The 15,903-nt window shown below is 30.2% G+C and overlaps 1 protein-coding gene across 1 annotated transcript; it reads right to left on the reverse strand.

Moving 5' to 3' along the window:
- Positions 1–14,791: 14,791 nt before the first annotated feature.
- EAF02_009998 (uncharacterized protein) lies at positions 14,792–15,387 on the reverse strand (the record flags this gene model as incomplete). The annotated part of the gene is made up of 2 exons (XM_038906046.1): positions 14,792–15,188; positions 15,281–15,387. The coding sequence occupies 2 exons, from the start codon at positions 15,385–15,387 to the stop codon at positions 14,792–14,794; spliced, it is 504 nt and encodes a 167-aa protein (XP_038754158.1).
- Positions 15,388–15,903: the final 516 nt, after the last annotated feature.

The following is a 15,903-nucleotide window of genomic DNA, read 5'->3' on the forward strand; positions in this document are numbered from 1 at the left end:
TATCTATTCAATTCCTAGAATCTATACAATATATAATCTTTTAATATCAATTATGTCTTTTCGAATATAATACTATTGAATATCGATATACTTTGCTTTTTATAGAATTTATTCTCTTGTATTCAATTAATTTTATTAATATTATTACAATATAAAGTTAGAATAAAAGGCTTTTTTTTAGAGTGTTTTTTTAAATCTTTTATTAGTTTTTTATTTAAACTAATTCTTTTATATTTTGTTTGCTACTATAATCTCAGTTTTTATTATATAAAGAAATATCGATTTCTATTTCGTTGAAGATTATATTATAGCTTCTTTATATCTAATAAGAGCTATTTTTTGAATAGATTTTCTATTGGTTGTAGATCCCCAAGTTAAATCTGTATAAACTCGATATTCATATACAAGTATATTTAATCGATTTGAATAGATTATATCTATTAAATATATACCAACAAGATATTGAAGTAAATGTTTCACAAGTATTAGATAATTTTCCTTTGATACATATATAATACAAGCAAGCTGGTTAATGGTGTATGTTATATTAGATCGAATACAATTCAAGAGATAAATAGTATTATTAATAATCTGAAAATATAATATCGTATTGTCTTAACAAGAAATTCATTTTCGTTTGTATCTTGTATAATTGTATTAAAAAATAAGAGCAAATTTTTCATATCAGTAAAATGGATCCCAAATCTTTACAAAATCTTTTTCATATAATTCGATTAGTATATCTTAAATAATCGATCTTATCGATATTATTCTATTTGAATACCTAAAAACATATTGGTTTTACTTAAATCTTTGTATTTCCATCGATTTCCAATTGTTTTTTTTATCAAATTCATATTAATGTGATTTTTTATTATTAGCAGATTATTTATATATAATAGGATATATATTCCCTTTTTTATAAGAAATTCGAATCCATTATTGATTCTTTAAGTCCAATCTCTTTAAAAATTTTCGAATTATAGTTTATTAAACTCTTGGTGTTTGTTTTAGATTATAAAATGACTTTTTCAGTTTGAGCTATAGTTTGCTTTTGAATTTGATTTCAGAAAAGATTTCTTGAAAAATTCTGATATTTCTATAAGGATTTCTGTATCCATTAGCTTATTATTCAAAAAAGCAATATCAATATCTATATTATCGATCTCTAAATCTTTGCTATAGCTTTTACCAATAAAGTACGCAATATCGAGTACCTTACTATATTAGCAAAAGTTTTTTGATAATCTATTTTATATTCTTAAAAATACCCCTTAATTACTAATCTTGTTTTTCTTCTAGCTAATTTGTTAAAGCGATTTAGTTTATTTCTCAAAACATATTTGCTATTTAATAGCTTTCAGCCTACAGATACAGCTCCATTCATGATTTCGAAAATACCATTATCCTTAAAACTCTATAATTCATTTTTGATTACTTCTATTTATACTTAAACATCCCTTGTATAACATCTTCAAGCTCTACTAATTCCTTAAGTATTGAATTATAATCACCAACTGAAAAATCTTCAAAATATACAGAAACAATATACAATATAATTATATATTGAATAATCTAATTACTAAAGATCTTTTTTAGCCATTTCTTGTAACTTTTATTCAAAACATTTCAAACTAAAACAGTTATCGGAATAGGCCTAGCTTTTGGAATCTCTATAATTACTTATACTCTTTGTTTTGAAGATAAAAGTACTTATATATTTTGTACTAAATATCCAATTCCCTATAGTTATCGTTGTTGTAGTATTTGCAAAGGATAGATCCAAACTTCTTTTCACACATTTTAGATTTGAGCTTCTTTTGCTTATTGATATATACATTTTCTTATATATCTTCTTATACTACCAATTATACTTTTCTTTTTGTAATCTTTTGCTTATCATATGAATAAGGTTTTTTTTTTCTTTTTGTTCTGGGCGGTTCTGGAATATTTTCTTCTTTGAGTTCTTTAAATGGATATCTGTATTCATTAAAGTCAGCATCTATTATTCTAATAATAGTTTTGATATAAAAATTAAAAAGGCGATAAATATTATTTCTATCTATTCCAATTATAATATATTCTTCTTTAAATATTCTAGATTCGAATTTCTTAGTTATTAGGCCTAATTGCTAAGGGTTCCTAGCCCACACTTTATAATCGAATATCCTAAGCTTCTTAAAATCAGACTGTCTACTATACATAACCTTATATAGCGTTATCGATATAGAGAGCATTCCTGCCTTTCTAAAAGGTAATGCTTTAGTAAATAATCTATTCTTTAAATATATAGTATATTTGATAGTAAGTTTTTATATATTAGATTTAATGTCTGATTTGCTTAACAGCAATTTTGCTATAATACTAATATCTTGAATCTTTTTTTTGACTATTTCATTTATAGAGTACTTTCCAAAAAGTGAAAGTTTAAATATCAGTTCTCTCTTTTCAATTTCTATTTAAAAGGATATCCCAAATTTATCTTTTCTATTATCTACTTTAATAATAGTAACCTTGTAATTGAACTCTTTTTCAATCTGATTAATAAGATCCATTAATATAAATACAATAATCTCTGCAGATTTATTTTTTATAAATCTAAGCCAAATTCTTTTTATTATATTATTAACAACTATAATAAAGTATTTGTTTTTATTTTAGAAAATTCTTGAATTCCTAATAGATTCATATATGTGTAAACAAGGGAATTCACTTCAAAAGAATGACTTCAATATAATAGCTACTGTATCAAAGGTATTTAGGCGAATGCGAAGGAAACTAGCTCTTTTAGTAGTGTCTATATAAGGTCTACTATTTCTCTTTATTAGCTAGCTCTTTAGATAGAATATAATATAGACATTTAGGGGCCTATTAATGATAATGGAAACTATGTTTCCTGTATTCCTGATCTTATTATTGAATCAATATTAATTAGTGATATTACAAATTACTTAATTTATTTATTCGAAATACCTTTTCATTTTTATTTCTTTTATTTCCTGTTGTTAGTATTATGATATTTTAGGCAAGCGCTAGTATTAGTTCTAAGTAAGTTGGCAAGAAACCCGATGCTGACAAGAAATCTGTTCTATTCGATTAATCTATTGGTATAGGAGGATTTATCGATACGATAATTGATGATACTAATCCTTTATAACAGAAGTTCAAAACTTCTTTTTATGAAGATATAACCAGTGTTTCTTTTTATCCTCCTATTCCTTTCAATCTCTATATTCTTGATAAAGCAATAGCTGAAGAAAAAAAAACTCAGGAAACTGCTAAGGATTTAAAATTCAAAGGAGAATCTCAGAACTATTTTTTTCTAAAAGATTTTAATAAAGCTAGATAGTTTTATAAAGGATATACATTCAAGATAGGGATAGAGTATCAGATCGATGGATACTTTCTTTTTCGAATGGCTGTGTACTTGAATACAAGGATTATTGATGTATTTCTTTAGAATATAGTTATATTCGATTTCAAGCTTATTTGATAAGTTTTATTCAGGAGTGTTGATAAATTGATATTATATGATTTTGTAAGGTTTTGTGATGTTATAGAGTTTATGTTAATATAAATGCAAATCTCGATGATGCTTTAATGGAAACATTTCTTTGTAAAGAGTATTACGATTGGATTGTGGATTAGCTTTTGGAATATCAGATTAATAAGATACAATTATTCGTATCTATGAAATGAGCCCACTTTTCTGTTGGGCTCGATTTGAGATTATAAATCGAACTTTTTGTCAAATCTCAGAATAGTACTCCAGCTGGTTATCTAACTTTACTAAAACCCGGCAAAGTTATAAGTGATTTGATTATTCCTCTTGATATGTATAGAGAACTAGCTCTATTCCAATCTAGGGATATACAAGTTTTATGTATACCTTTATTAATATTAGAACCAAGCTCTAGAATTCCATCGATTGATATTCCTGCAGGATCACCTGGTGATAGTAATAATCCGGATAATAATGACAATTGGGGTAGCAATCGAGATAGTAATAATAGTAGAGACAGCGGTAATGGTGGTAGAAGCGGTGGTAGAAGTGGTAGGGATAGGGATCATTCTGATTATTCCAATTGTAAGGATGATGATTAATACAATCAGAGCTATTATTTTGTTGATTTTTCGAAAATCTATAGAGATAATGATAGATATAAGAATATCAATAACTCTTTTGATTTAAAGATCTTTATATTCGGGGAGTATTGTTGTAGGATATTTGTATTAATAGAAATGATTATGATAGCCTTTCCGATTATACTTGTAGATATAGCTAGAAATTATTATCAGACAAATCTTAATAGTCTTTCTGATTCATATCAAGATTTATATAATATGATAATCAACAATTTCAAAGGATCTGAATATTAATGGAATATACTTCTCAAATGGAATAATATCACTTTCAAGGATTACATCGAGAAAAATCTATTTACAGAGCCTCAGGAAGTGTTTAATATAATAATTACAGATTTATATTTCCTTTAGTATACTATTCCCAGGACAATATGCGATCCTCAATTGTATTATATTAAGATTTTGTTTGTGTGTAATGATATTCCGGAATGCTACTCTGTGATATACAACCTTCGTTCAATTATTACAAAGCTTATTAACCAGATTAAACAGACTATCAACTCTTATCAAAAAGCATTTCCGAAACCATACCCTCTATTTAAAACATTCCTTACAGATCGATATTTCTACAATAGTGCATCTTCAAGCTTTTCCTTTTAGAAATCTTATAATAAATACACCGGTCGATAATCTTTCTCTACACTAGCTGATAAGGGTAAGGACGATTATTATTTTTCTAGTTATAAAAAGAAGGGCTATAGATATTACAAGTATATACAAAAAGAGAAAGACCAATTTAAAATGAATTATTATATTAAATACAGCAATCTCGATAATAAGAGCTTTACAAAACGATATGATCAGTTTGTTACTAATATTGGATAAGAAGATGATTGAGATAGTGATAGTGATAATGATAATAATCATTTCATTGATTAGTATCTTATTGATACAAGCGGTTCTGGAGGGGTCTTTAGGATATTCTTTATCTCAATAGGTGCTTATAATGGTTCTTAATAGCGACTAATCTCAACAATATTATAAGTACTTATAAATTGATAGCTGAGATATTATTATAAGCGGTGAGTGATATGGTATTGATATGTTTTTTGGTATTATAATCGATACAAATATAGCTAAAAGATTATCTATCGGATATAATTAGTATTTGGTATGGAAGAAGATCGAGGATGTTGAGTATAATAAAGCTATTGTTGAACAAGTAATAATTCAATACAGTATTGGAGCAACAACTTCTATTAGTTTGTTTTACATCAAGTTTTTATTTAAAAAAATAGAATGGAATGTAATGGAAGCTGATCTTCTATTCTTGCTTTTTTTAGTTGATATGGATAGGCTTAGATTCAAATATAACAATCTTGATAATATTGCTATTATATCTAAAAGCATTTATCCTATATATCGACAATTCGGTCATATATTTTTGTTATGGAATGTCAATGTCGAGGGACTGATCAATTATTTTATTGATAGTGATGATTGCTATCTTATCGAAGTCAAGTTGCAATGAATTTATTATCAGTTTGGTTATTTATCTGCACGTAAGTTCTATAAAGTGCTTAAACGCTTCGGGCACGACGAAGACTTTGAAGCGATCAAACAGTTTACCAAGTTTTATCATTATTGTCAAGTCTATAGTAAGTCGCTTGATAGATTCAAATTCTCTTTGTTCAATAAGGATTTTGAGTTTAATTATATTATATTTATTAATATACTTTATATCAATAATAATTCGATTTTATATATTGTTAATGAAATTATATGTTTTTAAGCTGCTTGATAGTTAAGTAATGTATTTACAAAGTATATATAGGATAAACTTTGTGAGTGCTGAATCGACATATATATTGGTTCACCGGAATATATCATTTATAATACTAATACCAACTTTATTGGAAAAGAGTTTCAACAATATACTACATCAATATCTATTCAGATAAAGATAGTCCCTATAAAGGTATATCATTCAATCGGTATTGTTGAGAGATTTTATATATTATTATAAAGATCTTATGAAATTATTTACAAAGAGATTTATAAACTCAGTATTCGTAAGGCAACTATACTTCAGATGGTTGTAAAGGCGATCAATAATATTATTAGACCTAATGGTTTAGTGCCTACTTTACTCGTTTTTGATACTTTTCCTTGTATAATCGATACCAGCTCTTCAATACCTACTATTCAATAATATACTACTGCAATCTCTAAAGCTATAATAAAGGTTTGCAGATTACATAGTTTTATACAAGTACAAAAGGCCTTGAATATATGTAACGGACTTTTACAACTATACTTTATAACTTGCTATTAAACAACAAGATTTTGGTTTGGAGAAAGAATAATAAAACAGCTATTGATAAATAGAAAGGACCTTTTTTATTTATTAATATAAAAAGGGAAATATATACTCTTGATCTACCTTATAAATCTACAAGATTTAGATCTATATCAGTAAAGCTGTATTATGAATGTTTAGAAGCTAGATATATTGAAGAGGTTGAAGAAATTGATCATGATATTGATTCTAAGGTAACTTTGCTAAATTCCGGTAAAGTTATATTGTCTCCTTTAGGAACAGCAATCACGTGTACAACGAATCTAGAAGAATTTCTCTTGGATTTATCCAAAAACAACTAGATGCTTATACCAATATCTTTTCTACAAGTGGTTATATTTCAGATTCGAGCTTATATATAAGATTACTATTCCGAATGTTTTACTGCTGATCTCAAGGATCTTATTATATATAAGGAATCCAGAAAGAAAGAGATTGATGGATTGACAGCTAAGAATATATTCGAGGTTGTATTACTTTCGGATATTCCTTTTGATATACATATTTTTAAATTGCAATTTATTGATAAAATCAAAAACAAAAGAACGAATATTGAATTCTGCAAGTCGAGACTAATCATTTAAGTATATAATGATATTAATAAGATATCTGTATTAATATAATTCCCAATAATTCAATAATCGTATTAATGCATTTTAATCTCATTAATTGCAAGTACTCGAAAAACAGGTACAGGACTGTATATTCGAGATATCACTCAGGTGTATACTCAATCTACTTGAACTTGTATCATACTTTTTATACCCATACTCCGAAAGAAATGAATCTATTAATCAATATGATTTTACTTATTATTAAGTTATTATATAATATTCCTAAGGCAGGAAAACCATTAATTCTGGATATATTATATTTATCATTACAAGAAGCTTAAAATGCAGTAATCTATATATAACCCTTATCTTTATATTACTAATAATAAGGGGACTGGATTCAGTATTGTAGAGTTTCAAATAGATGATATATTTATTATTAGGAATAATGTGTTTATACAAGCTGAGGATAAATAATTCAAGCAAAACTAGCTTTATAACTAAAGATCACGAGGAATTTATTTATAATTATTTATTAAAGTTTAATAATGTTATTCTTATACTCAAAGATAATAATATTCATTTTAATCAGGAAAGGCAATACAGCAATCTACAGCTTGTATCTATAAGATCCATGGATATATATGGTACGCGTGGTAAGGTTCGGAAGTATGCTTCTATATGTAAACAGTATATTATATAACGAGCCTGCAGAGCATACATTGTAACTATATGTCAACCCGAGGCATCTTTCGATCTGTCCATGGCAGTATAAACGATCTAACCTGGTAAGGATAATATTGCAGTATTAAATAAATGTATCAAATGGCAAAAAGAAAACTCTATTAAAGGATTCAAATACATACCATTTGATTTAGATTTACTTAAGATTATTGTCTTTACTGATACCTTTTTTGCGAACAATAAGGACTATTCGTTTCAAATAGGCTATGTGATTATTATGATAAATAAATACAACAATGCTAATATTATTATTAATTATCTATTAATGCAAGAGAGTTATACACAATGTTTTGGCATCCAAGCTATATGGATTAGTTTAGGGATTCGATATTGGTACAACAATCACTTTTACAATTAGCACCATTCTCAACAAGAAGATTCTATTAATTTTGTACATTGATTCTAAGTCATTATATAATCTATTTATGAAACTAGAAATAATTAATGAAAAAAGATTAATGATTGATATTATGGTATTATATCAATCCTATAAGCAAAAAGAGATCGTTGAAGTGATCTGAATTAATGATTCGATTAATCCAGCCGATACAATAACAAAAGGAAAGCTATATCAAGCTCTTGCTGATCTGATTAATACGAATAAGATCGATATCAAAGCAATAAAGTGGATGGAACGGGATTAAAGGAAGGGATTGGTTCTACTGGTAAAAGGTTAGGGACTTTAGTTAGCAGATGGAGGATTTTTATGATTTTACGAATTTCTTTTCAGCCATTATATTTGAAGCTATAAAAGAGAGTTCGAGTATATGAACAAGGGAATTCACTTCAAAAGAATGACTTTAATACAATGGCTATTGTATTAAAGGTATTTAGGCGAATGTGAAGGAGACTAGCTCTTTCAATAATGCCTATATAAGGCCTATTATTTCCCCTTATTAGCTAGCTTTTTAGATAGAATACAATACAGACATTTAGGGGCCTACTAATGATAGTGGGAACCACGTCTCCCGTATTCCTGATCTTATTATTGAACCAACAATATACAAACATTATAGTTTTGTAGGTATACGGATAGTTATATATTTGTTGAAATACTTATTTATCCTTTTTACAAGGCAAGGCTTACAAGCTTTTTGATTAGTATTTTTTTTCTTTTAATATAATATAATCCATTTGAAACTTTCTTTAGCTTATTTATCTAATTATAATTGAGATAATCTAAGTGTCGATATATAATTTCAGCTTTATTGTTATTTGTATTAATCTTTTTTATTTCTAAATCTATATTCACTATATATATTTGTTGAATAAATGATTATCAAATTGTTACGTAAGCGGACACAATAGGAGTTGTAAGCTTTACCACTACGCCACACACGCAATCTGTCCAAAAGGCACAGTATCAGGGATTGTTTCCTAATAGCTTACTACTATATATATATCCATATAACACAAATGATATAATTATTATTAATATATCTTGTAGCCATCTCTAATTGACCATTTTTTTAGTATAATACTGAATCCCCTTCGAAGATAACTTTTCGATCTGTTTTAGTAAGTGTTTCAATTAAAATGAATTAATTATTTTGAAAGTTCTTGATATATTAGATATCTCTCAATGTAAAGTTTCCAATAATAACTGTTCTATATATAATACTCATAGAATATGTATTATTTATAATTTTGACTTTTCGTAGAGTATTTCATTATATAATATTAGAGAGATTTTCAATAGAATTAATGAGTGCGGATGTACTCGCTGATAAAGGGACAAGAAAATCAGCCTCAGGGCATGCGAATCGACCTACAGCAAGCGGTATCCGCTCTATAGCAAAAACTGCTATGGAATCGACAGCACAGGCGTAATGGATCAAACAGAAATCAATGCTCTCCAAATAGTATCAGAAATGGAATCCAAGGAGTACAAATAAATGCTTTAATAAACTAGAACTCTCACGAGCTATTCTTTACTACATACTAACGATTTACTCAGCATATAGCGATTTCGAAAACTATTATCAACGATTTAAATACAAGAAAGCAATAATCTATTGCTTATATAGCGTATACAAATCCCCCAAGTACATCGTATACTACCACAAAGTCCTTACGACCTACAAAACCTGGCCCCCAGATATCAGGCCTAAATACCCACCCCGCAATCAGGCAGCTCAAGAACGACTATTGAAATAGCTAATGTACACACCAGCCAAGTTCACTGAATTTATTATTATAACAGACTTCTACAAAAGCATATACCCTAAAACGCTACCAGAAGAATAAAAAGAGGAAATGGAAATGGATTGACCAATCCGGATAAACACAAATACAGAATAGGAGGCGATCGATATAGCAAGGCTATAAAGAACAAAATCGATATATGCAATACTCTGCGCTGCACTAGAATACATACAAAAGCTACCCTTACAGGATAAAGCAGCTCTCAATCAAAACATTATATAAAAGATCGGAAAGCGCGCACGGAGGCGCTCAGAGGATCGGAGACAAAAGCGCAAGCGCGCTAGCTATCGCTTGGGAGGCTACTGAGGGTATTGAGACCTCATTTTTAGGAGAGGGGGATCATGTAAATTAGAGATTATCCCGCAGTTAGCCCAACCGTAATGCCCCCTGGGAGGCTCGCCTATACGGCCCGGTTGAAAATTACTAATAATAATAATAATAATAATAATAGAATTAATGAAGTGATAAGAGATTTTCGAATCAAGAATCCATATATCATTTTGGACTTTAACATATATTGTAATATTAGAATATAGGGAATCAGTATATTTGTTTACTATAACTATTTGTGTAAAACTATTATTCTTAGTATTTTTATTTGAATGCTAAGCTTTTTTGATTTTATTGTACTTCTAACAAGCATTTTACCAGTATTCTTTTTTCTTATAAAATTTGTAAATATAAAATCCAGCCTTGGTAGCTTTGCTAGAACTTAACAAAGTATTGTTGCCTTTCTCAAACATATATTTTCTTCCATTCCTATAATATTCTTTATATTCTTTTCTACCCCTTCCTCGAGCTCTTTTATTACCTCTTCCTTTTATATTTCCTTATATAGTATTAACTATTACTAAATAACTTATTATATCTCAAGGAATTCTCTTAACTTGTTATAAAGCATATAATATATCTTGTGTATTCATATTTAATAATATAATAAAATTTCGCTATATCTATCAAACTTCTGTATCTGATAGTATACTCAAAAGATAAAAATAGACCTCTATTTCAAATAAAAGTTATATTGTTGTAGATAATTTATATTAATAATCGAGGAATCGATCAAAAAAGAATTGAATCATTTTTATTTTAAGATCGAATTGCTTATAAATAAACTGTTGCCAGAGATTCTGAACATATTGAAGATTCGCATTATTATTGAATATTAAAAGTTTTGCCCAAGTTTCTACAATATCTTCTGTATCGATTATATACATAAATTAAAAACAATATATAAAAATAATACAGGAATTGATAATAGAGAATACAATTCCTACTTTTCTATCCCATTCAACAATATCAGCTCAACCGCTCACTAATCTTATACTTTTCCCTATACACAAAGATAACACAAATACTACTATTATAGCAATTCGAATAACTTTATAGAAGTCTATCCAATTATAACCATTAAAAATAACTAGTATTCCCCATTTTGTTTGGATTGTATCGACAATAATCTTGCTTGTTATAATATCAAAAGTAGGGATAGCTATAGAGAAATAAAAACTTGAAACTTAGAGGATACAAAGGTATAAAATGAAGCTTATAATAATGTGGCGCTCATAACCTATCAGAAATAGATAGCAAGTTATGTATAAGGAATGATATATTGAAATATATATATCAGATTTGTTAGAAAAGGTACTTATACCGCATATCACGCTATGCTATATCGGGATTAGCCCGCATGTGACTCTGTCGAGTTTATATATATATATTGTATCTCTATGTAAAACTTAATAATATTAAGGCTTTTCCACTAACTCATATATAATCTTCTAACAGATTATAAGCCCGGGTTCGTGTGGCGCTAGGATTAGTCTTCCGGAGTTACTTGATTAAAGCTACAACAGATAGTAGTTATTCCGTCAAATCCGGAGACTGTCGTCTTTGTAAATATGGTTCAATCCTAAAGATATCCAGATGGCATTTAGTTCAATACAATTGAGCAATTGGGGGAGCACGGCTTTGCTCAGCGAATAAATCTGGCTTCAGTGCCGTTGTAAGATTTCGGCATTCTGTATAGTGTTGTAAAGCGCGCGGTGCTATTATGGTGGAGATTGTAATAAATATTCAGGTGCGCGGTACCAAAGCAATCTAGTCTGTGAGGTTGAAAACGGTGGAGATTGTAATAAATATTTAGGTGCGTGGTATTATAGTAATCCAATCTACGGGGTTGAAGAGGGCGACGAAGTTCTGGTAGACAACTGCTATCTATTCTTATCTTTTTTCGACAATTCGAGAATCTTAGTTATAGCAAGATTCCCTTGTTTCACTTTTGATTCCTTTCTTTTCGATCCCTATAAGCCCTACATTGATAGCAACGATGCGATATAAGTAATCGGTAGTGCTATACGAATCGATTAAACTTTATATAATTAAGGGTTATCTATAGAAAACCTTGAAGTTGAGAATACTTTGGATATAGTTTATGGGGAAGCTACGAAACCCATCTAATTTAATAAGATTTTCTTTGTTTTTAGAAATTTCCCTGCCATCCCCTTCATTTCTTCAATAGTTTTCTGATCATCTATATCTATGATCTGATGAATGTAATAATTATTGGATTATTGTTTTATTTAATAATGGAATTTTATAATGTTTAATTTATTTCGCTCATTAGTTCCGCCATTTTATAACATTTCAATTCTCAATCTTATCTCCTTCCGATAAGCAATCGAATTTTACTTGTATTCTATTTGTATACAATCATTTTAATCCTTTTTTGGTCTTTTACAAGGGGATCTTTGTTTTCTTTTCGATCACTATCTTTATATAATTTCGATTTCGATTTTTTATATCAACAATAGCTGCACTAACAATCAAGAAAAAAGAAGAATATATAAAGAGCCGGAGGGTCTATAGGAACCTAAAAACATTAAGTATAGAGAGCTGGAGATTCTAAAGGGAATCGAAAGCAATCCGAAATCATATATAAAGGAGGAATGGATGATTATGGTAGTAGGAGAACACATACTACTATACTTGGGGGAACACTCTAGTATTTCATTATATAGGAGATGATCCTATTATCTCCTACACTCCTTATGGTAGAGATCAGCAAGACCAAGGTGATCAAGGGTATTACTGTCAGTCTTATATCTCCTCTTGGATATATCTAAGAGGGAGAGGAAGAGTTATAGAATACACTCTATAAAGAAGCGCCCTGGCGTTCCATTATATAAGAGAGGTGTACGATATCTCCTATACCCTTGTAAAGAAAAGCAAGGATCAAGGGATCCTATATGATCAGGGTGATTATATAGGAGACTGTATCCCAGCTTCTTTACTAAGAGGGAAGAGCTGTAGAGGTATAGGCTCTATAGGTCAGTAGGTATCGTACCACCAGTACAATCCCTATGCCCTTAGAGAAGCGTCTACACTAGGTATTGGGTAGTCCTAGAGGAGACGATTTTCTTTAAAAATTAGCGAAAACATTGATGTCTGGAAGAGATATTATCAGCGATCAATGCCTTTATTGTCAATCACTTACTAATCCCAGAATGCTTTCTAGTGGTTTCTGAGATCTGACTTACTAATCCCAGAGTGTTTCTTGAAGGCTATTGAGATCAATGCTATAATCTCAAAGCGTTTTCCAGTATACTCTGAAATCAACTTGCTAGTTTCAAAACATTTATTAGCACCTCTCAAGATTTACCGAATGAGAGCAATCGGACACTGCATACATATTTTTATGATATAGATTATACCGTTTAGCTTGATTGAGATCAATTATAGCCCTAACTTACAACATAACGCCCCATAGCTTTCGATAAGCTATATAGCTTTAGATATGCGATATTAGTATGGAGAAATGTTAGAAAAGGTGCTTATACCGTATATCACACTATGCTGTATCGGGATTAGCCCGCATGTGACTCTGTCGAGTCCACACATATATATCGTATCTCTATGTAGAACTTAATAATATTAAGGCTTTTCCACCAACTCATATATGATCTTCTAACAAGATTTATATATCCGGGAAGTCCAAAGAAGGAGTTTTATAGTAATATGCACGTACCATACACATGCTACACATGTGATTTCCAACAAATTTGAAGCCGCCGAGATCCTGGATTCCTATTGGGAAAGAAGAGGTTATAAAGAATCTTGTTTAAAGTATATTATTTGTTGGATTGGTTACAAAATATTAATTGAAGAATCTGTAAGCTATTTAAAGAATACACAAGAATTGATTCACAATTTCTATTAAAGATATTCTAATAAACTAGAACCTGCTTAATCGAATACTACCCCACCTCTGGATAATCGAATTATGATATTTTCATTTTAATAGAGTTCGACTTTTAGGAGGGGGGTAATGTTATAGTGTGAGATTATGTGATATATTGGTTCCCTTGAAGGGAATCGAATTGAATACTTGTGTTGGAGTGCAAGTAAGCTAGGGCCTGATCGGGCTAGCTTGCTTAGCAAAATCCTGTATATCTTCAATTTGAAAGATTCTATATTATAGCTCTTTAAGCTACGTCTTAATCCTCAATCTGAACCCATTGCCTAAACCAATATAACTTTGCCAGATTAGGGCAAAGTTATTAGAACCCTATCCCGCCCGCCTGCCCCGTGATAGATGAGATAATATAAGATAAGATAGATTATACTATATTTCATTTCATCTCGTTTTATTTCGTTTTCGTAATCTGAATGAATGAGTATATAGATGAATGAATATAAGTCTATCTATTTTCTTTTATTTTATTTCATCTCATCTAATATATACTCGATAAAGATTATAAATTTTCACTCGAATAGTCAGCTTGTTAGATATAATATCTATATAGGTATATAATACAATACAACACAACTCAATACCTCCCCCTCAACCTTTCATATTCGTATTAGTACCATTCCCTCTACTCTTAGCGAATTTCTCATGCCATTTATTTACTTTTCCCGTGCTTGTCTTTTTCGTAACATCGGGTTCTTTTTCTTTATCGTTTTCTTCTCTGTTGAGTTCTTCTTTTTCGATGAGTTCGATGGTGTCGGATATACTTCCTATTCTCGTGATGCTTGGTTGAGTTTTGGGGGTGGAGGATTCCGTGGAAGAAGAATGTTGAGTAGAGGAGGGAGAGAGAAGCATCAGCGGATTGGAAGTATTTTTTTGGCGGAGGAGGTAGGTTTTTTTGGTGGAGGTGGAGGTGCAGGCGGAAGAGGAAGAGGGAGATACGAGGAGGTGTGCGTGGTGTGGGGGTTTGGGGGAGGAGGTTAGGAGGAGGCTATGGGTGGAGAGGGAATGGGGTTAGTGTGTGGGATTGGTGGTTGGGAGAGGAGGGGGCCGGAATGAGCGGGGCGGATGAGATTGGCTTACGTGGGAGGAAGATCGGATTCTAGAAGGGTGAGGAGTTCCGGGGGTAGTTCGAGGAGTTTGAAGGGTTGTTGAGTGTGGTTTGCTGTAAAGGGGATTTCGGTTGACATTTTGGGGGGTGTGTGGGTTGGTGGTGGGTTGGAGAAAGGATTTGTTTTTGAAGATTGAATGTTGGTGGTTTGGATGTTGGTGGGTTGGAGATTGGAGATTTGGAGATTGAGGTGAGGTGGAATTCAGATTCGGCTTGGTGAATTGAGTGTCGTACTGTATTGTATTGTGTTGTATTGGTTTGTATTATTTGTATTGATTGGGAGGTTGAGCGCGCCGAGGTTTGAAAAATTCGGAAAGGGAGATGAGTTGGATGATTATTTTCGGCGTTTATTTTGAAGATTGAGTGATGGTTTCGGGATTGAAGATGAAGAATATTCGGGATTGGAAATGGGGACTATGTAATTACCTAGTAGGTATCTTATTATCTTATCGGCATGTTAGATATTCCGAATTTATGTTTCAAGCACGTGCAAGATTAATATAATAATATAAGCTCGAAGGATCTCTATTATAGAATAATAAAATGATATTAATAAGTCTATCTACGAAGTACGATATTCATCTATAATAACTGC

The sequence above is a fragment of the Botrytis sinoallii genome (genome assembly GCF_014898435.1).
Source record: "Botrytis sinoallii strain Bc 23 chromosome Unknown BSIN_023, whole genome shotgun sequence".
In the NCBI taxonomy this organism is placed as follows: domain Eukaryota; kingdom Fungi; phylum Ascomycota; class Leotiomycetes; order Helotiales; family Sclerotiniaceae; genus Botrytis; species Botrytis sinoallii.